This window comes from Rana temporaria, chromosome 1, assembly GCF_905171775.1.
Source record: "Rana temporaria chromosome 1, aRanTem1.1, whole genome shotgun sequence".
NCBI lineage: Eukaryota > Metazoa > Chordata > Amphibia > Anura > Ranidae > Rana > Rana temporaria.
Genome location: NC_053489.1, coordinates 6,584,810 through 6,605,091, shown reverse-complemented (window position 1 = coordinate 6,605,091; position 20,282 = coordinate 6,584,810). Strand labels below are relative to the sequence as shown.

Here is a 20,282-nt window from a genome sequence, read left to right as displayed (position 1 = left end):
ATACGACGGCGTAGCTTCCGTCCCACTAAACCAAAAGGGCGCTGGCTATGCACAGGTGCATTGGATAGAAAAAGGTCCTGGACTGCCGCACTCCTTAAAACGATGTCTTTATTATACAAATAAAATCCAAAAAACAACCAAATCAAAGTGAAGTGAACAAAAGGAAAAAGGTGGCTGACATGTTTCACATCATGTGATGCTTACTCGTAGTACAAAAGTAAGTACACCCCTCACATTTTTGTAAATATATTCTTCTATCGTTTCATGTGACAACACTGAAGAAATTACACTTTGCTACAATGTAAGGTAGTGAGTGTACAGCTTGTATATTTGCCGTCCCCCAAAATAACAAAAAAAAAAAAAAAACAGCCATTAATGTCTAAACCGCTGGCAACAAAAGTGAGTACACCCTTAAGTGAAAATGTCCATATTGTGTCCAAAGTGTCAATATTTTGTGTGCCCGCCATTATTTTCCAGCACTGCCCTAACCCTCTTGGGCATGGAGGTCACCAGAGATTCACAGGTTGCTACTGGAGTCCTCTTCCCCTCCTCCATGATGACATCACGGAGCTGGTGGATGTTAGAAACCTTGCACTCTTCCACCTTCCGTTTGAGGATGTCCCACAGACGCTCAATAGGGCATGTCTGGAGACATGCTTGGCCAGTCCATCACCTTTACACTCAGCCAGGGCCGGACTGGCCTACCGGGATACCGGGACATTTCCCGATAGGCTGCCTGCTCTGGGATGCTTTGGGCTAATCTGTGGCTGCAGCACAGCGCTCCGCTCCCTCCTTCCCCTCCACACACAATCAGCGGGCATCTCCCGCTGTGTGTCACGGAGCTCAGTGTGAAAACTAGACCAGCTCGATTCACCCATGGCCGGCACACCTGCAGCAGTGTGTACCGGAGGTGGAATGTATGCTGCTGGGGATTGTGTGGGGGGCGCGAGGAGGGAACTATCGCATACAGTACACTGACAGATCCCTCCCCCGGCTCCCCCAGCTGCAGAGCTGTTCGGCGGGTTAGGGGTCTGATGCCAAGGAGCTGGCCCGCCTCCTTCATTGACAATGGTCAGGAATCGTGAGGGGGTGTGGCCAGGCAAGGGGTGACCCCGCCTGTCATTGGGGGGCGGAGCGTCCGGCCTCAGGGATGATCGCACGGTCCCAAGTTCTGGGCAGAGCAACATAGAGGTACAAAAAAAAGGCACTAAAAATGCTGTTTTATTTTTTATATAGCTACTGGACAGAGAGAAATAGGGTTGAAAACTGGTCTGCTCGATTTCTTGCACTCAGGACAGAGCTACAGGAAAAACCAGATACCATCTTGATCTTTGTCAACTTTATTACTTCTATCTTTAGACTTTTACATAGAAGTAAAAAAGTTCTGTTAGCTGACAAAGACCAAGATGGTATCTGGTTTCTCTTGTGACATTGTCCTCTCTGTATGTTTTCAACCAAATATCTCCCAGTCCTCTACCTGCTGTCGCCCAGTCCCCTTTCGCCCAGTCCCCTGCTGTTGCCCAGCCCCCTGGTGTCGCCCAGTCTCCTGTCGCCAAGTCCCCCTTTCTGTCGTCCAGTCCCCTGTCACCCAGTCCCCTGCTGTCGTCCAGTCCCCTGTCACCCAGTCCCCTGCTGTCGTCCAGTCCCCTGTCACCCAGTCCCCTGCTGTCGCCCAGTCCCCTGCTGTCGCCCAGTCCCCTGCTGTCACCCAGTCCCCTGCTGTCGTCCAGTCCCCTGTCACCCAGTCCCCTGCTGTCGTCCAGTCCCCTGTCACCCAGTCCCCTGCTGTCGCCCAGTCCCCTGCTGTCACCCAGTCCCCTGCTGTCGTCTATTTCCCTGTCACCCAGTCCCCTGCTGTCGTCCAGTCCCCTGTCGCCAAGTCCCCCTGCTGTCGCCCAGTCCCCTGCTGTCACCCAGTCCCCTGCTGTCGTCTATTTCCCTGTCACCCAGTGCCCTGCTGTCGCCCAGTCCCCTGTCGCCAAGTCCTCCTGCTGTCGTCCAGTCCCCTGCTGTCGTCCAGTCCTCTGTTACCCAGTCCCCTGCTGTCGTCGAGTCCCCTGTCACCCAGTCCCCTTGCTGTCGTCCAGTCCCCTGTCGCCAAGTCCCCCTGCCGTCGTCCAGTCCTCTGTCACCCAGTCCCCTGCTGTCGTCCAGTCCCCTGCTGTCGTCCAGTCCCCTCTCACCCAGTCCCCTGCTGTCGTCCAGTCCCCTGTCACCCAGTCCCCCTGCTGTCGCCAAGTCCTCTGTCGCCAAGTCCCCCTGCTGTCGCCAAGTCCTCTGTCGCCAAGTCCCCCTGCTGTCGCCAAGTCCTCTGTCGCCAAGTCCCCCTGCTTTCGCCCAGGCTCCTGTCGCCAAGTCCCACTTGCTGTCACCCAGTCCCCTGCTGTCACCCAGTCCCCTGCTGTCGCCCAGTCCCCTGTCGCCAAGTCCCCCTGCTGTCGCCAAGTCCCCCTGCTGTCGTATGATCTCATGAGCGCCCCTTCATATGGCGCCCATGGCACTTTCCATGGCTGCCATACCCTAAATACGCTACTGCACCCAGGCCTCTGCCAGAAGAGGGCTCTATTTCTTGCCTATCCCCCTCCTCCTGTCAGCAGTGGGGAGAGCGGCAGTGTGTCTCTGGAGAGGAACCGGTGGCAAGTGACACGCTGAATCTGGAGACAGGGGACAGGTGACAAGTGACACGCTGAATCTGGTGACGGGATGGGTGGCAAGTGACACACTGAATCTGGTGACGGGATGGGTGGCAAGTGACACACTGAATCTGGTGACGGGATGGGTGGCAAGTGACACGCTGAATCTGGTGACAGGATGGGTGGCAAGTGACACACTGAATCTGGTGACGGGATGGGTGGCAAGTGACACACTGAATCTGGTGATGGGATGGGTGGCAAGTGACACACTGAATCTGGTGACGGGATGGGTGGCAAGTGACACACTGAATCTGGTGACGGGATGGGTGACAAGTGACATGCTGAATCTGGGGACGGGTGGCAAGTGACATGCTGAATCTGGTGACAGGGGACGGGTGGCAAGTGACATGCTAAATCTGGTGACGGGATGAGTGACATGCTGAGTCTGGGGACAGGGGACGGGTGGCAAGTGACATGCTGAATCTGGTGACGGGATGGGTGACAAGTGACATGCTGAATCTGGGGACAGGGGACGGGTGGCAAGTGACATGCTGAATCTGGGGACAGGTGGCAAGTGACATGCTGAATCTGTTGACAGGGGACCGGTGGCAAGTGACATGCTGAATCTGGTGACAAGGGACCGGTGGCAAGTGACACGCTGAATCTGGTGACAAGGGACCGGTGGCAAGTGACACGCTGAATCTGGTGACAAGGGACCGGTAGCAAGTGGTAGGCTGTAAATTAGAAATATTGTACTTTTATTCTTATTGCCGCATACAGACGATCGTTTTTCGGCATGAAAAAAACGTTTTTCCAACTTCATCATTAAAACGACGTTGCCCACACACGGTCGTTTAAAAAAAATGCTCTAGCAAAGCGTGGTGACGTACAACGGCACTATAAAGGGGAAGTTCCATTCGGATGGCGCCACCCTTTGGGCTGCTTTTGCTGATTTCGTGATAGTAAAAGACGATTTGCGCTTTTCAGTCTGTTACAGCGTGATGAATGTGCAATCTCCATTACGAACGCTAGTTTTACCAGAACGAGCGCTCCCGTCTCATAACTTGTTCTGAGCATGCGCGGGTTTTTCACGTCGTTTTAGCCCACACACGATCATTTTTTACAACCCCGAAAAACAACATCGTTTAACCGGTTAACGCCCGCCGCATGTACATATATGTCCACAGAATGGCTCGTACAGGCAGATGGGCGTACAGGTATGTCCCCTCCTTGCCGCGGGTCGGGGGTCCGATCGAGACCCCCCCGGTACATGCAGCGGGCGCTAACCCGCAGGGAGCGATCCGAGACGACGGCGCGGCTATTCGTTAATAGCCTCCCCGTCGCGATCGCTCCCCAGAGCTGAAGAACGGGGAGAGCCGTATGTAAACACGGCTTCCCCGTGCTTCACTGTGGCGGCTGCATCGATCGAGTGATCCCTTTTATTAGGGAGACTCGATCGATGACGTCAGACCTACAGCCACACCCCCCTACAGTTGTAAACACACACTAGGTGAACCCTAACTCCTACAGTGCCCCCTGTGGATAACTCCCAAACTGCAACTGTCATTTTCACAAAAAAACAATGCAATTTAAATGCATTTTTTGCTGTGAAAATGACAATGGTCCCAAAAATGTGTCAAAATTGTCCGAAGTGTCCGCCATAATGTCGCAGTCACGAAAAAAAATCGCTGATCGCCGCCATTAGTAGTAAAAAAATAATAATAATAAAACTATCCCCTATTTTGTAAACGCTATAAATTTTGCGCAAACCAATCGATAAACGCTTATTGCGATTTTTTTTTTTTACCAAAAATAGGTAGAAGAATACGTATCGGCCTAAACTGAGGAAAAAAAATAATTTTATATATGTTTTTGGGGGATATTTATTACAGCAAAAAGTAAAAAATATTGAATTTTTTTCAAAATTGTCGCTCTATTTTTGTTTATAGAGCAAAAAATAAAAACCGCAGAGGTGATCAAATACCACCAAAAGAAAGCTCTATTTGTGGGGAAAAAAGGACGCCAATTTTGTTTGGGAGCCACGTCGCACGACCGCGCAATTGTCTGTTAAAGCGACGCAGTGCCGAATCGCAAAACCTGGCCTGGGCATTTAGCTGCAAAATGGTCCGGGGCTTAAGTGGTTAAAACGTCGTTAAAAAATGCAGCATGTTAAAAAAAAAATTGTTGTTTTTCAGAACCCGAAAAATGATGATTGCAGGCTCCTGGGTTTAGTAACACTTTAGTAACACTTTATTGTAACAGACCCTGTAGGAGCATGTAAAGGGAATTGGCATCAACGCATATCACAGGAGAAGGGTAAACATAACCTTGTAGTTTGCAGTAATGCCACTAGAGTCTGCTATTGTTCAGAGCATGGAGAGGCAGACAAGCAGGGTATGCATAGAAGGTACGTGGGACAAAAGTTCCCCTTTCCGTGCTTTAGTCATAGCAAATACTTCGTATAGCAAAAAAAAAGGGGGGGGGGTGAATGAACAAACTGCATTGGAAGATGAGGCTGTATCGTAGGATCCTCAGCAGATTAGAAGAAGTTATGAAGTGACAGAGTTCACAGGGGCACAACACTTGGGTACGTTACAGGTAATAAACAGGCACAATGGGTGCAAAAAGTTGTACACTTACAGTGATGCTCAGGTGCTGTACTTGATTGCTGCATCTAGTATCAGCTAAGGGCAAGAGATTTGTTAGCCAAGGCACTAACCCCGCTTTCAGCGATTTAATGACTCCAGCCATTTGGATGCTTCACGGGGAGAGGTGAAAAAACAGGTTGTTTCCCCATCTTGAACCCGCAGGCAGGCCAGGAAGAGAAAGCTGTGTCAAATGCTACGGGTGCGCAGGGCTGCTATAACCTGATCAAACGATCTTCTTAATTTCTGGGTCTCCATGGAATAATCGGGGGAAGATGAGAAGTTTGGTGTTCTGATGTGTTAGGTTCCTATGCACTCTGGCCGTCCAAAGAACTTCGGGCCATATTCTCAAACAAGTTACACCGGCGTATATGGAGATGCGCGGCGTAAGTGTAAAGATGCGCCGTCCTATCTATGCGCCATAGTCACAGAACCAGATCCGCCAGAAATCAGGCTACTCCTGTCCGTCCTAACTCGTTTAAGTGTACGCGGCGTAGGCGCATATTTCCGCTGAAGGCATCCTAGGCTGCCATAGAATTAGTATTCAAATATGCAAATGATGTAGATGCGCTGATTCCCGAACCTACGCGCGATCGGCTTAGGCTACGCGCTGTGCGCGTAAGACGATTGTCCGGCTGAAAGTTACCCCTTATAAAGCTCGGTTAACTTTGCTCCAGACCTGAGTAAGTTAGCTTGAAAAAAGCAAATACAGCAGCACCATCCCGGACGAGCAGAGCAACCAAATTTTGCGGACAACACATTCGTATGCCAACATGCCAGGGGCAGGCGTGGTCTTAGCACTACTAGTGTGTGCAGAGGAAGAGGCACTTAGAAGGAGGAGGGCACGGAGGAGGGCACGTGAGAGGATCTACCCACAGCGCATTAGCCTCTTTGGCATGGCTGATGTGGATGTGTATCACCGTTATAGATTCAACCCTGATGCCATCCTTGAAATTACCAGAGCCCTGAAGAATGACATCAGCAGCCCAACACAACGATCCCATGCAGTGCAGCCACTGGTGAAGGTCCTGGCAACATTGCATTTTCTTGCCACAGGCTCTTTTCAAAGAACCAGTGGAGACGTGGTTGGGATATCCCAAACCAGCATGAGTAGATGCGTGCACCAAGTTGTCCCCGCAATACTCCGACGCATGTCGCACCACATAATCAGACCCACCCAGGAGGACATGCGGCTGAAGGCAATGACAGATTTCTGCCTAATTGATGGTTTCCCACGCACTGTGGGTGCAATTGATTGTACCCATGTGGCAATACAGCCCCCCCACGAGACCGAGCACATATACCGCAACAGAAAACATTGGCATTCTATCAATGTCCAAGTGATCGTGGATGCACATGGCCTCATATGGCAGGTCCGTGCAAAACACCCCGGATCCAGCCATGACAGCTTTATATTCAGGCAAAGTGACATCCCAAGACAATTTGAGCAGAATGTGTATGGGGACAGCTGGCTGGTTGGTAAGTGACATGGGTGTCAGGTATGACTGTCCCCCCCCCATGATGCAGACATCACAAGGGGCACATGCATTACTAACATCCTCCTGTCTTTTCCCTTCCAGGTGACTCTGCATATGCCCTGGGACCTCATCTCATGACTCCATTCCGCAATCCGCAAACACCAGGAGAGAGAAGATATAACGAAGCACACGCACGCACCCGTGCAGTGGTTGAGCGAACATTTGGCCTCCTTAAGTCACGCTTTCGATGCCTGGATAAGACTGGGGGTACCCTGCTGTATTCCCCCAACTTCGTGTGCCAAATCATCGCTGCATGTTGCGTGCTGCACAACTTCGCAGTGAGAAAGGGCCTGCAGATTGACCTACGTGATGACCTGACCCCCCAACCACCATGTCCCCCCCTAACCGAGGCTACCCCGTCTGCTGATGGTACAGCAGTCAGGAGATGTCTCGTGGAGCGAATCTTTGAACGTTAAACACACACATTAAACATGGCACACAGAAAATGCACGCATGCACACCACTGTGGTCCCTAGCACACACACCCCACATGCACATCCCATTGGATTAGACCGAAGTACACCGCACGGTACTAAGGAGCAGCAACGCCGCGTCAAGGCTCCAATGATGTTGCTGTCCATTCATACACCTTTCACACGGACCTGGGGAGAACTTATCCCCAGCGACCAAGGGTGACACCCCTTACTGGCAGGAGTGTCACCCCCCCCACATTCACACACCATTCACACTGTGCTATGCACTACTTTGTGCAGCACAAAAAATACAACAGCTCTTACTTAGAGCATAAATAAAATAATCTTAAAAAGCTCTTACTTAGAGCATAAATAAAATAATCTTAAAAAGCTCTTACTTAGAGCATAAATCAAAAATCATACTTAGAGCATAAAGAAGCCCAAATAAATCACCGGCCCCGGCGCGGACTCCGCCTGGTGCCCAGGTTCCTGGCCCTCGCTTGTCTGGGGGGAGCCTCATTTGGGGGTGGTGGGGCATCAGGTGGAGGAGCCTCCCTCGGTGGATTAACATCCCCAGGTGCCTCCCTGGCTGGCTGTCTGCCCTCTAGAGCCACTGCTATACGGCTGAGCAGGGCCTCCTGGCATGCAGTCTGGGCCTGCACAGCCATCCGCAGGCCCCTGACCTCCCCCACAAGTTCGGCTGTGGTGGTTTGCAGCTCACCCAGACTTGTAATGGTGGCTGCAGAGTTTCCTGCCACATCCTGCAGAGCGTCGGGCACTGCTCCAGAGGAGGACAGGCTATTATTGAGCCGCCTCAACTCCTCCAAAATGTCCCCCATATGGCGGCTCTGCTGGTCCTGCTGCCTGACCAGCTTTTCCTGCAGGACTCCTGCCACACCCCTGGTCTTATGGGTGGCCTTCCTGGGGACAGGAGTGCCTGGGGCCCTTGAATAGGGGGAGGGCCGTGAGGGGCTGGTGGTGAGGGGCATGGGACGGGAGGGGCTGGAGAGGGTGATGGAAGACCCTGAGGGGCTGGTGATTGGGTGGTGCTGTGATGTTCCGGGCATCTCATGTGAGTCGTCAAGAAATAAAATGACCTCCTGCACACTCTGGGCCACCTCCTCTTCATTGCCCACCACCTCCTCATGGGCAATATCCTCCTCAACCACCTCCTGTGCGGAGGACTGGCCACTCCCCTCCAAAAAGGCCTGTAGGCTTCCCAGGGGGTCAGCCACTGTAGCAGACTGCTGGGGGGATGGTGTTGGACGGACAGCAGAAGACGGCCCAGCTCCCTCCTGCACACCTGTGGATGACACAAAAAAATCCCATGTTGGTGGACCCACACACTTGTCACATGTTCCCCCCCCCAAACATGCTACACACCATATAGAAGATAAAACACACTTACCTGTCCTCATGGGTGGGTCACTGGAGTCATGGCCCTCCAGGCCCTCCACCTGCTCCCTCCGCAGGCATCTGGCAATAATTTCCTCCTCCTCTGACAGCCGGATCGGACAGGGTGGCCCACCTCCAGTGCCCCTGGCATGTTTGGCAATGGTGGCCATTTTATTTCTGACCACCCCCCGCAGGTCATTCATTTTTTTTAAGATGTCCTGGGGGGTCCTCACATCATGGCCAAGGGCATTGACCTGTGCCGTCACTTTGCGTAAGATTTCTTCCTTTTTGATTTTGCTGGTATTGCCACTCTCAGCACCATGGAGCCTGGCATCAAAGCGCTCCATTGCTGAGATAATAACTTCCCTCTCAGCAGGGCTGAAGTTTTTTTTCCTGCGGTCTTTCCTTGGCATAGCAGCAGCAGCAAAGTGAAAACTCCAATAGGGAAATACAAGGGAGTCACTTTGCACTAGCTGGGCGGATGCTTGAAGCTTTTATACACTGGGCCGGCCCAACTTAGCATGGATTTACGCCTATTGTCATTGTGCGCATGCGCAGAGGGCGGAGCACGTCCGGCACATGCGCCGTTAGGTCTGGACATCATTTGCATGGGGTCACGGATCATTATAATGCTTCACGCCCACATCCCTCCTACCGTCACTTGCGCCTACTTACGCCAACACATTTAAGTTACGCGAGCGCAGCGTAGGACGCAGGGGGTTCGGGAATATGGTTCGGCTCTCGCCAAGTTAAGCCGGCGGTGCGCATCGGAGGTCCGCTCCGCCTCACTAAATATGCGCCGATCTACGAGAATATGGCCCTTCATCTCTATCCCTGAAGTTGAGAAATTTTAGGATGAAGGTGTGGGGTGATGCCCCAGGGGGTCCATGCTTGGGTGCAATACGATGGGCTCTCACCTGCCCTGCTGAGCTGCAGGTAGTTAGGTTCGCAGTAGATTCTCCACAAAAACTGTTGGATTAGGGCCATCAACACCTTCTGCAAGGCCCACAATGCAAAGGTTATTCCTCCGGTTGCGATTTTCAGCATCGTCAGCTTTAAACTCTAAAGCCTCGTACACACGATCGGATTATCCGATGGAAATTCTGACCGTTTGTATGCTCCATCGGACAATTGTTGTCGGATTTTCCACGGACAAATGTGGGATAGTGGGATAGTCCAGCGGATGCTGAGAAACGCGATGGTACGTTGCGTTCCACGCTGGAACGCACGCCGCTTTGAAGCAGCGTCCACGGCTCCTGGATCTCCTGTGGATCCCTAAAGGCTCCCTAATGTTTGGACTTCCATCTCCTACGGTCCCATGATATAAGACAAGCTGTTTTGAAGCCCCGTAGCTGCAGATGACACGCTGTGACACCGGACCAGCCTTTTGCCCTATTTTGCCTGTGTTATCACTGGCCCAGATTCAAGAAGCACTTGCGCCCGCGCAACCATAGGTTGCGCGGCGCAAGGGCTTACTTGCTCCGGTGTAACGAGTGCTCCTGATTCAGGAACCTCGTTACACCGACTGCAGCCTAAGATATGACAGACATAAGCCTCCTTATGCCTTCACATCCCAGGCTGCATTCTTGCGTTGGCCGCTAGGTGGCGCAGCCTTTGTGATCGGCGTATAGTATGCAAATTGCATACTACCACCGATTCACAAAAGTTGCGCGGGCCCTGCGCACGCAAGGTACGGAGTTTCCGTACGGCGACTTTAGCATAAGGCTGCTCCTGCTAATAGCAGGCGCAACCAATGCTAAAGTATAGCTGCGCCTCCTGCTCGCCACGTTCAAATTTTACGTTGTTTACGTAAGTGAACCGTGAATGGCGCTGGACGCCATTCACGTTCACTTAGAAGCAAATGACATCCTTGCGACGTCATTTGCCGCAATGCACGTCGGGAAAGTTTCCCGACGGAGCATGCGCTGTTCGCTCGGCGCGGGAGCGCGCCTAATTTAAATGATTCCCGCCCCCGGCGGGATCATTTACATTAGGCAGCCTTACGCCCGGCTGTTTAACATATCGCCCGCGCAATTTACGGAGCAATTGCTCCGTGAATCGCGGGCAAAGCGCAATATTTGCGTGGGCGCAGAGAAAAATTTTTGCTCTTTGCCCACGCAAATATTGCGTGATTCTACCTGAATCTGGGCCACTGTGTTTGTGAGTAACCAATTTACTGTTTACGAAATTACTTTTAATTAAATCCTTACTTACTGCACTTAGTTTGGCGCATTTTCCTTCTTGTTTGTAAATGTGGGATAGTATGCTTTCAAATTGTCTGCCAACAAATGTGTGTTGTCGGGATTTTCCGATTGTGTGTACACAAGTCCGTCAGACAAAACTCCAAAGTACAAACACGCATGCTCAAAAGCAATGCTCACCATAACACAACATTAGCAGAAGTTGCCCAAAGGGTGGCGCTAAAGAGCTGAAAAACACGGTCGTTTTCGTGTTTGTTGGCCGACAATTCTTCTCGTGTTTTGCAATACAAGTTCCTGCCTAACGCCCTTTTGGACAGAAGTCCAAGCTTCGTCTGCAGAAAATCGTGTTTGTGAGGCTTAAGGCACAAATCTTCATTTGTAAGGAGCGGAGATTAGTAGTGTGTTCCACCATAGTGTCCTCAGCATGGCCTAGGCACTGTTCCTCTGAAGAGAGCCAGGACCTCACCTTATCCATTTCCTGGAGGAGGAGTCCCATATCTAGTTGCACAGCTTCTACCTTGGAAGTCAGGGCGGCCTGATAGGCAGCGATGGCCGCCATCACGTCGGACGAGCCTGGCTGATCGGAGGAGGTCGGCTCTCCCAGCTCCGTCTGGGACACTATGGGCCATATTCTTATAGATCTCCGGCGGCGTAACGTATGTCCTTTACATTACTCCGCCGCAAGTTTAACGGGCAAGGGCCTGATTCCCAAACCACTTACCTGTAAACTTGCGGCGGCGTAGCGTAAAGTACACCCACGCAAGCACTCCTAATTCAAATGATCCTGGTAGGGGGCGTGGATCATTTAAATTAGGCGCGCTCCCGCGCCCATCGTAATGCGCATGCTCCGTCGGGTAAATTGCCCGACGTGCATTGCGCTAAATGACGTCTCACGGACGTCATTTGTTTTGACGGTAACGTAAATGGCGTCCAGCGCCATTCACGGACGACATACGCAAACGACGTTAAATTTTCAAATTTCGACGCGGGAACGACGGCCATACTTAATATTGAGTACGCCACCTAGGGGGCATGTTTATCTTTACGCCGCGTATCGCTTACGGAAACGGCGTAAAATCACTACGACTGGCAAGCGTACGTTAGAGAATCGGCGTGACTAGTCATTTGCATATTCTACGCTGACCGCAAAGGAAACGCCACCTAGCGGTCAGCGTAGATATTGCAGCCTAAGATACAACAGCGCTGGTCGTCGTATCTTAGGCATGTTTAAGTGTATCTCAGTTTGAGAATACACTTAAACATAGGACGGCCTTAGAATCGGACTTACGTAGGCGTATCTGCTGATACGCCGGCGTAATTCTTTGAGAATATGGCCCACTGTTGGTAAATGAGCGCATACTGGTCTCCACGTGGGCGCAAGGGGCAGGAACAGCTTCCTCCATCAGGAGAGGGAAACAAAACTTCTTACCCCTTCAAGTTGCTGCCCCAGGCGATCAGCGGCACATGAGTGTGCCAGCATCCGCTGTGCAGGAAGGATTAAGCGATTAAGGATTAAGCACAGACATCCACTCAGATTGTCATCTTGGCCACGAATAACTGGGAAGTGGTAACAAGGAGGCATCTGTGGTAAAGTGTGTTTGTCGCAGAGCCGGCGTTGTGCAGCTAGGGATCTTTAAGTTTTACCAAGGATACATAACCTGAATTTGGTTCTTTGGTGTCTCCCAAGACCGGCAACCTTTATGTCAGGGGTGTCCAAACTTTTTTCAAAGAGGGTCAGATTTGATGAAGTGAACATGCTGAGGGCCGACCATTTTGCCTGACATTTTGTGAACCATTAAAATTTGGTCTAAGTGTGTTCGTTCGAGCAACTAATACACGGCACAACAAGAATTCTCTTGCCTTTGTGGCTGTGTGTGGTGAAGAGATGAGCTCAGGTGTGTTATTTGGTTATACCGTATTTATCAGTGTATAATACGCACCTTCACTTCACTCAAAATAAGGGTCACTGCCTATCAATACAGCCTCACAAGTGCCATAAATGCGGCACCCACCTTGCCATGAATACAGCACCCCTCTTTCCATGAATACAGCACCCCTCTTTCCATGAATACAGCACCCCCTTGCCATGAATACAGCACCCCCTTGCCCTGAATACAGACTCACCATTGCAGTCTGATTCATGGACATCTACAGCCTTGGAGGAGACAGGGAGAGGGCGGGACGAGCGCCGACAAACATACAGGAGAATTTCCTGTTTTATCAGCTGCCTCTTTAATCGAAAGTCCCACCTCCTGTGATGGACAGAACAGTCGTCCAATGGCACCGCAGGAGACGGGACTTCCTGACGCAGTGTAAACAGGAAATACTCCTGCTCGTCCCACCTCCTCCAAAGCACCAAAGCACCCAGCTTGTATTCTTTTGTGGCCCCCAACGCTCCGGGATTCGTTGGGGGCCACAAAAGACATAAATGTGAAAATGAGCAGGTGGGCCATCCAAAACCGGAACGCGGGCTGCGATTGGCCCGCGGGCCAGACTTTGGACATGCCTGCTTTATGTTATGGGTACTGAATTATGGTTATTGTTTTTAGGAATGTTAATTTGTTTATTTGTTAATGAATGCCCAACATGGCCAAATTTTCTCCAAATCGGTGTCATTCGTTATTTGCTTATAGTTGTAGCGCTCTCCCCCGAAGGAGCCGCTGATTGATTTGGAATCGGCAAATTAAGTTACCCTGACATGGCTCCAGGGGTGCAGTGGTAGAACAAACAGTGAGCGAAGGTCCAGACAGTAATTGAAGGGTTTTCAATGCTTTATTTCCAGGCCAACACGGCCAACATCAACATTAGTTTGGAAGGACAAGGTTGATGAAAGGATAGGAGGAGAAAACCTTGCGGTATCAGGCCTGGATAACAATGGAGCAGTCAGTACTACTCTGTATAGTACCAACTTCTGCAACTCAGAGTGGGTAAAGTGCCCCCCGACAGACCCCCATGATAGGCCTGGCAGCCGAAGTGTCACTCTGAACCGTCTGGAAGGAACGGGTCTGTCTCACAGACCCGGCTCTAGGGCCTCGGTCACAGGCCAATTTCAATAAAGGACTTAGGTGAATAAAGAGCAACTCCTCCCAGTAGACTTTTTCCTAAACAGGGCCCCCGGATGACAGCAAGCATACCTGTCAGTGATCCGAACACCCGATCCCAGACTGGGATTCTTTCAATAGATCCTGGAATCCAGCGAAACACTGAAGTCCACCTTTTCTTCCCGATGAGGTTTAAGGCAGTATTGAGCCTTGGCCAGGTGGGCCGCGCTGGCGGGGTCCATGGATGCGCGTTCCCTGAAGGTGGGTACCGCACCTGGAACAGGGACCCCGCGAAAGTTTTAGAACACATGACCCCTGTCACAGATATACTCTCCCCCAGCATGCCTTGCGAGGGAAAACTCCTCTAATTGGCTGCTGGGAAAGCTTGCTCTGCCAGAACCCCTCTAGCGCCAACTGCTGGCCAGGGATGGCACTGTATCCCTGGACCACAGACTGACCCAGTGGACAATTCTGGAATGACAGACGTCCGGAATTTGTACAAATCTTGAATGGGAGCAAAGTAACTCTCCCATTCCCCACTAACTCTAGGGTAGTGCCCATGCTAAAAGAAAAGGGGGCGCTACATAGTCATACGTTTGGGAGGTTTATGTGGGTATAACGTACTGAGCGGGAGTACCCTAGTCATGAATTTCTCTCCCTTTTGTTCCGAATCATATCATGGCGATTCCCAAAAAGATCCTAAAACATGTTCATTCATTTATTAGTCATCGATTTTTAAAACTGACTGGTTTATGGCCCACAAATGTTTACTAAATATACAATGTGGCCCTCATACTAAAAACCTTGGAGATCCCTGATATAGAATATTCAATCTTACATTCACTTGCAGTCAGGGCCGCTGATAAGCCAGTACAACTGGCCCTGTTGTAGTGGGCCCTGGGCCAGCAGGGGCCCGGATGGCAACCCCCTTTAAAAAAAAAAGGGGGGGCCAGCAGGGGCCCGGAGGCCCACAGGGCCCCATATGACAACTCCCATTTTTTTTATTTTTTTTTATAAAAAAAATATATATTTTTTTTTAATATATTTTTATTTTATTTTTTATTAAAGGGACATTTTTTTTTTTTAGAGGTCCGGAGGTCCCCAGGGGTCCGAGGGCCCCCAGGGCCCCGGATGGCAACCCCCCTTTTTTTTATTTATTTTTTATAAAAAATATATATTTTTTCTAATATATATATTTTTTATTAAAGGGCCAATTTTTTTTTCTTAGGGGTACAGGGGTCCCCAGGGGCCCGGAGATCCCCAGGGCCCGGGATGAAAACACCCCTTTTTTTATATAAAAATAAATACATTTTTATATATTTTTTTATTTCATATATATATATATATATATATATATATATATATATATATATATATATAATTATTATTATTATTATTATTATTATTATTATTATTATTATTATTAAAGGGCCCAGAGGTCCCCAGGGCCCCAGATGGCAACCCCCCTTTTTTTTATAAATTCTTTTTTTTTTATATTATTATTTTTTTCTTTTTATTCCTTTTTTGAGATATATATATATATATATATATATATATATATATATATATATATATATATATATATATATATTAAAGGGCTAATGAGGTCTCCAGGGCCCCATGTGGCAAACCCCCCCTTTTTTTTTATAAATGATTTTTTTTTTTTATTAACTACTTAAGGACCCGCTTATTGTAAATGTACGTCCTCTTTTTAAACATGGATATCTCAGTAACGGCAGCAGCTGCTGCCACAACTGAGATATCCATGTTTTCAGCGGGCGGCCGTGTAAACGATAACGGCAGTCTCCACGGCGGATTCGCCGCGAGATCGCCGTTATCGGTGGCGGGAGAGGGCCCCCCCCTCCCGCCGCTTTTCCGCGCCCTCCGCCGCTTACCGGAGCCGTCTGTAGCGGCGGAGGAGATCCGATGCTGCCGCCTGGAGTGAGGGCAAGATGGCCCCCACCCGTCCTCATAGCTCTGCTGGGCGGAAGTGACGTCAAAACGTCAGTCCCGCCCAGCCTCTTAAAGAGACAATTTTTTTTTTGTCATTTTTTTAAATGACAAATTTTCCTTTTTTTTTTTTTTTTTGCATTTAAGCCTAAATATGAGATGTGAGGTCTTTTTGACCCCAGATCTCATATTTAAGAGGACCTGTCATGCTTTTTTCTATTACAAGGAATGTTTACATTCCTTGTAATAGGAATAAAAGTGATCATTTTTTTTTTTTTTATATTTTAGTGTAAAAAATAATAAAATCAATAAAATTAAATAAGAAAACAAAAAATTTTTTTTTTAAAGCGCCCCGTCCTGACGAGCTCGCGCGCAGAAGCGAACGCATACGCGAGTAGCGCCCGCATATGAAAACGGTGTTCAAACCACACAAGTGAGGTATCGCCGCGATCGTTAGAGTGAGAGCAATAATTATAGCCCTAGAGCTACTCTGTAGCTCAAAAAATGCAACTTATAGAATTTTTTAAACGTCGCCTATCTAGATTTTTAAGGGTAAAAGTTTGACGCCATGCCACGAGCGGGCGCAATTTTAAAGCGTGACATGTTGGGTATCATTTTACTCGGCGTAACATTATCTTTCACAATATATAAAAAAATTGGGCCACATTTATTGTTGTCTTATTTTTTAATTCAAAAAAGTGAATTTTTTCCAAAAAAAGTGCGCTTGTAAGACTGCTGCGCAAATACGGTGTGACAAAAAGTATTGCGATGACCGCCATTTTATTCTCTAGGGTGTTAGAAAAAAAAAATATAATGTTTGGGGGTTTTAAGTAATTTTCTAGCAGAAAAAACTGTTTTAGTCTTGCATACACCAAATCTGAAAAACACCTAAGGTCTTTAAGTGGTTAAAGGGCCCAGAGGTCCCCAGGGCCCTGGATGGCAACCCCCCCCCCTTTTTTTTTTTATAAATGTTTATTTATTTATTTTATATATTTTTTTATAAATTTTTTTTAATTTTTAATTTTTATTAATAATTTGTAAAGGGCCTCCCTCCGGTTCTCAATTCGCGGCAGCCCCCACCCCGCTCCCCGGTTCTCTGCTCCAGGGGGCCCATGACTGAAGCTGTGTAAGGGGCCCCATAATTCCTGATGGCGGCCCTGCTTGCAGTACTGCATTTCTGATCTAGTTCTAGGTGTGGTTAGTACATCGGTATAAAATCTTTCTCAATACACATAACTCCTCCAACTCCTAATTTCTGAGAAATATGCTTAAACACCCACTCAGTCCCTAGAATATGATATAGAGCAGAAACTATGGCCCGTGGGCCAAATCTAGCCTGTCATAGGACTGCATCTGGCCTGCAGCTAGGGCCTGGTCTTACTTTCACTTGCGTTTCTGCATTGTGATCTAGTGTGGTTAGTACACCTATAAAAACATTTCTTTATGACACACATAACTCCAACGCCCGCCTAGACAGAAAAGAGATAACGTTCGCAGCAGAGAAGTAGTAACTATGGCAGTGCTATCAGCTTCACGAGACTTCAGGAACATGGAGCTTCAGAACTCTTTCAGCTCAAAAAAAAGTCCAGTCCACTTTGTAGAGGGGAGACATTTATCTATCACAAAGGTTTATAAAACATTGACCAAAAAAAGCACGGAACTTAATGATAGCGGGAAGAAAATGTTAGAAACCCTGAAAAATATGAGACCTCATAGTTTCGAGCACATTCAACAAGAGTTTCCAGTCCGCCGTCTACAGCACGTCACTGGCAAGTCCTCTATGGATGGAATTTATGATGAGGAGCGTTTCAAGACTACAATGCGGGACATTCGTCCTAAATTTAGAGACCTCTTATTCTGGAGTGCAGAAATCGCACCAGAAGACATTAGGGAGGCACGCAAAGAGTCATGTAAGGAAGCCAAGGAAGTTCTCCCATCTTGGATGGCTAAAAAATACGGGAAAAAAATCAAATCTCAATTTGCCAACTCTCCAGCTTTTGATGAATCTGCTTCACGGTATGGCAACTTCAAGTTCTCCTTCCCGTTATCTGATCTTCTGTCTCTGTACCGGACTCAGCACTGTGGGGCCGCAGCTGAGAATTCTGGGTACTGACCTGTACAAGCAGGAGATTACGCATTATATATTAGTGCACAGCCCTGACCAGAGCCACCAGTTCAGGAACCTCTCAAATGTTCCCACTGTCCAGCATGGTTTTATCTACCTGAAGGATGAAAAGGTGTATTGGAGACCAGAATCCACCTCGATTTCTCTCAAAGTGAAGATTGCTGAGGATCCTGGTCCCAAGACATGCCACCTACCCTGTAAATTTTATAAAGAGAACAGCTATTGCGTTCATTTCAGAGATGAAGAGTATAAGGTGCTAAGTGTGTGGAACCATCTGGTGTTTGCATTCCATCTTCCTAATCACGGTGGCTTGGAGATCAAGAAAGAGCAACTTCTAAACAGCCTGACGGCCTGCGCTATAGCGGAATCACCTTTGATCGAGGAGTATAAACGGCTGGAGGAAAAAGAGGCTAAGGATATTATCCGAAAAATGAAGAGTGATTTTAGGAGACAAAAAAGAAAGAGAAGTTCTCAAGCCCTAAACGGTAATAACCTGCAAACCAAGTATTCTTAGGCCTCGTACACACGATAGGTTAACCAGAGGACAGCGGTCTGATGGACTGTTTTCATCGGTCCAAACCGATCGTGTGTGGGCCCCAGGCCCCATACTCACGAGCAAACATGTCTGCTGAAACTGGCCCGCAGGCCAGTTTCAGCAGACATGTTTGGTCGTGTGTGGGCGCGAGCGGGCCGAATTCCAGCAAACATTTGCCCGCCGGGCCTTTTCCCAGCAGACAAATATTCCTGGACTTGTTTTAAAACAGCCCGCTGGAATTCTGCCCGCTCGGACATGTACGGTCGTCAGTACAGACCTACCGTACATGTCCAGGCGCCCGCCGTCCCTCGCATGCGTCGAATGACTTCGACGCATGCGTGGAAGCATTTTAAAGGCGGGCCGCCCACGTCGCCGCGTCATTGTCGCGGCGACACCGCGTCATCGACGCGGCGACACCGCGGACACGCCCCGCGTATTGTTTACGCGCGGACTTCTGTACGATGGTGTGTACAACCATCGTACAGAAGCCCTCTGGCAGACATGTATGGTGAAAACGGTCCGACGGACCGCTTTCACCATACATGTTTGGTCGTGAGTACCCGGCCCCATAGGTTATTTAACCTTAGGTTAAAAAAAAGCCAACTTGCTTTAAAATTAACCTATAGATTCCTAACCAATGGGGAAAAAAACAATCGTTAGTAGGCACGACCATCGGTTAAAAATCACATTGAGAATGCTGGGCAGGAGTTTTTCAGGCGGTATTTAGGCGCTATTTTAGGAGACTTACGCTGCTCGTATCTTAGCCTAATTTAAGCGTATCTGGTTTCCAGTATACGTTTAATTTACGACGGCACAGATTCGGACTTATGACGGCGTATCTACTGATACGCCGACGTAAGTCTCTGAGAATCTGGCCCATAGATTTCTATGAGTTTTTTTTTTTCAAGCCACTTAAATGGAGCCTGAGGCTTTAATTGGCTCGAAAAGGGTTAGGCTCAGGGCACACCGAACCCACCCACTTGTGACACTAGCGAATCAATATTCGCTATTGTCTTTGGCTCCTCTTCCCGGCCATTTAGGACAGGAGGCGGATGGGGTTGACCGGGAAAAGTGCGGACCTGGTAGGGGTTTGTTTGCCGCACCCCCCCCCCCAAAAAAAAACTTTAGCACCAGCCGCTAGAGTTCAGCTTTTAACATTCCACACACACAAGTGATATTTGGTTTATGGAGCATTTTTAGCTGTAAATTAACATAACAGATTGAGATAAAGTCAGGAATCATCAGTGATATAACTCCACCTCTCTCATTGGCAGGTCCGGCGAAGACCAGGCGTACTCAGGACCAACCTCCTCCAAGGGCCTACTTCCGGTGACGCAACCTCCAGACTTGGTTTGTCTCGGTTTGTTGATCATATTTTGTCTCGTCTAAATCTTACTGTTAAGCAGGGACAGCAACTAACGCCTAGGGTGACCACATGTCCCGGATTGCCCGGGACAGTCCCGCATTCTGCAGGTCTGTCCCGGGCACCTTCACTCTGGTGCAATACAGTGTCCCGGAATGAAACTGACACAAGTCCCAGCATGAACCCCTCAGAGCTGAAGATGTGACCCCGCCCCCCAAATAGTGAAGAACTACAGGTCCCAGTATAGATCTGTGTGATCACAGTCTAGATCTCACAGGTTCATGCGAGGAGTTTCAAATTTGGGGGGGGGGGGTCACACCCTTAGATCTCAGGGGTTCATGCTGGGACAGGTAGTCCTTCAAATTGGGGGGGGGGTCAGATCTTTAGATATTATGTGACCCCCAAAAGTGAAGGACTACAGGTCCCACCATGAACCCCTCAGA

At 49.1% G+C, this 20,282-nt stretch overlaps 2 protein-coding genes across 3 annotated transcripts in view; one reads left to right on the top strand and one right to left on the bottom strand.

Annotated features, from left to right (window-relative positions):
- The window catches only part of LOC120924009, a 742,797-nt gene that overhangs the window by 490,000 nt on the left and 232,515 nt on the right, over positions 1-20,282 (bottom strand). The window lies entirely within an intron of this gene.
- The window catches only part of LOC120924279, a 70,477-nt gene that overhangs the window by 41,161 nt on the left and 9,034 nt on the right, over positions 1-20,282 (top strand). Inside the window, exon 4 of one of the 2 annotated variants that reach the window (XM_040335156.1) lies at positions 19,751-19,836. In XM_040335156.1, coding sequence (XP_040191090.1) covers positions 19,751-19,809 — 59 coding nt within the window. In that variant the 3' untranslated portion in view covers positions 19,810-19,836. The remainder of the gene's footprint in view (positions 1-19,750; positions 19,837-20,282) is intronic. The other variant, XM_040335149.1, reaches the window with a different exon arrangement.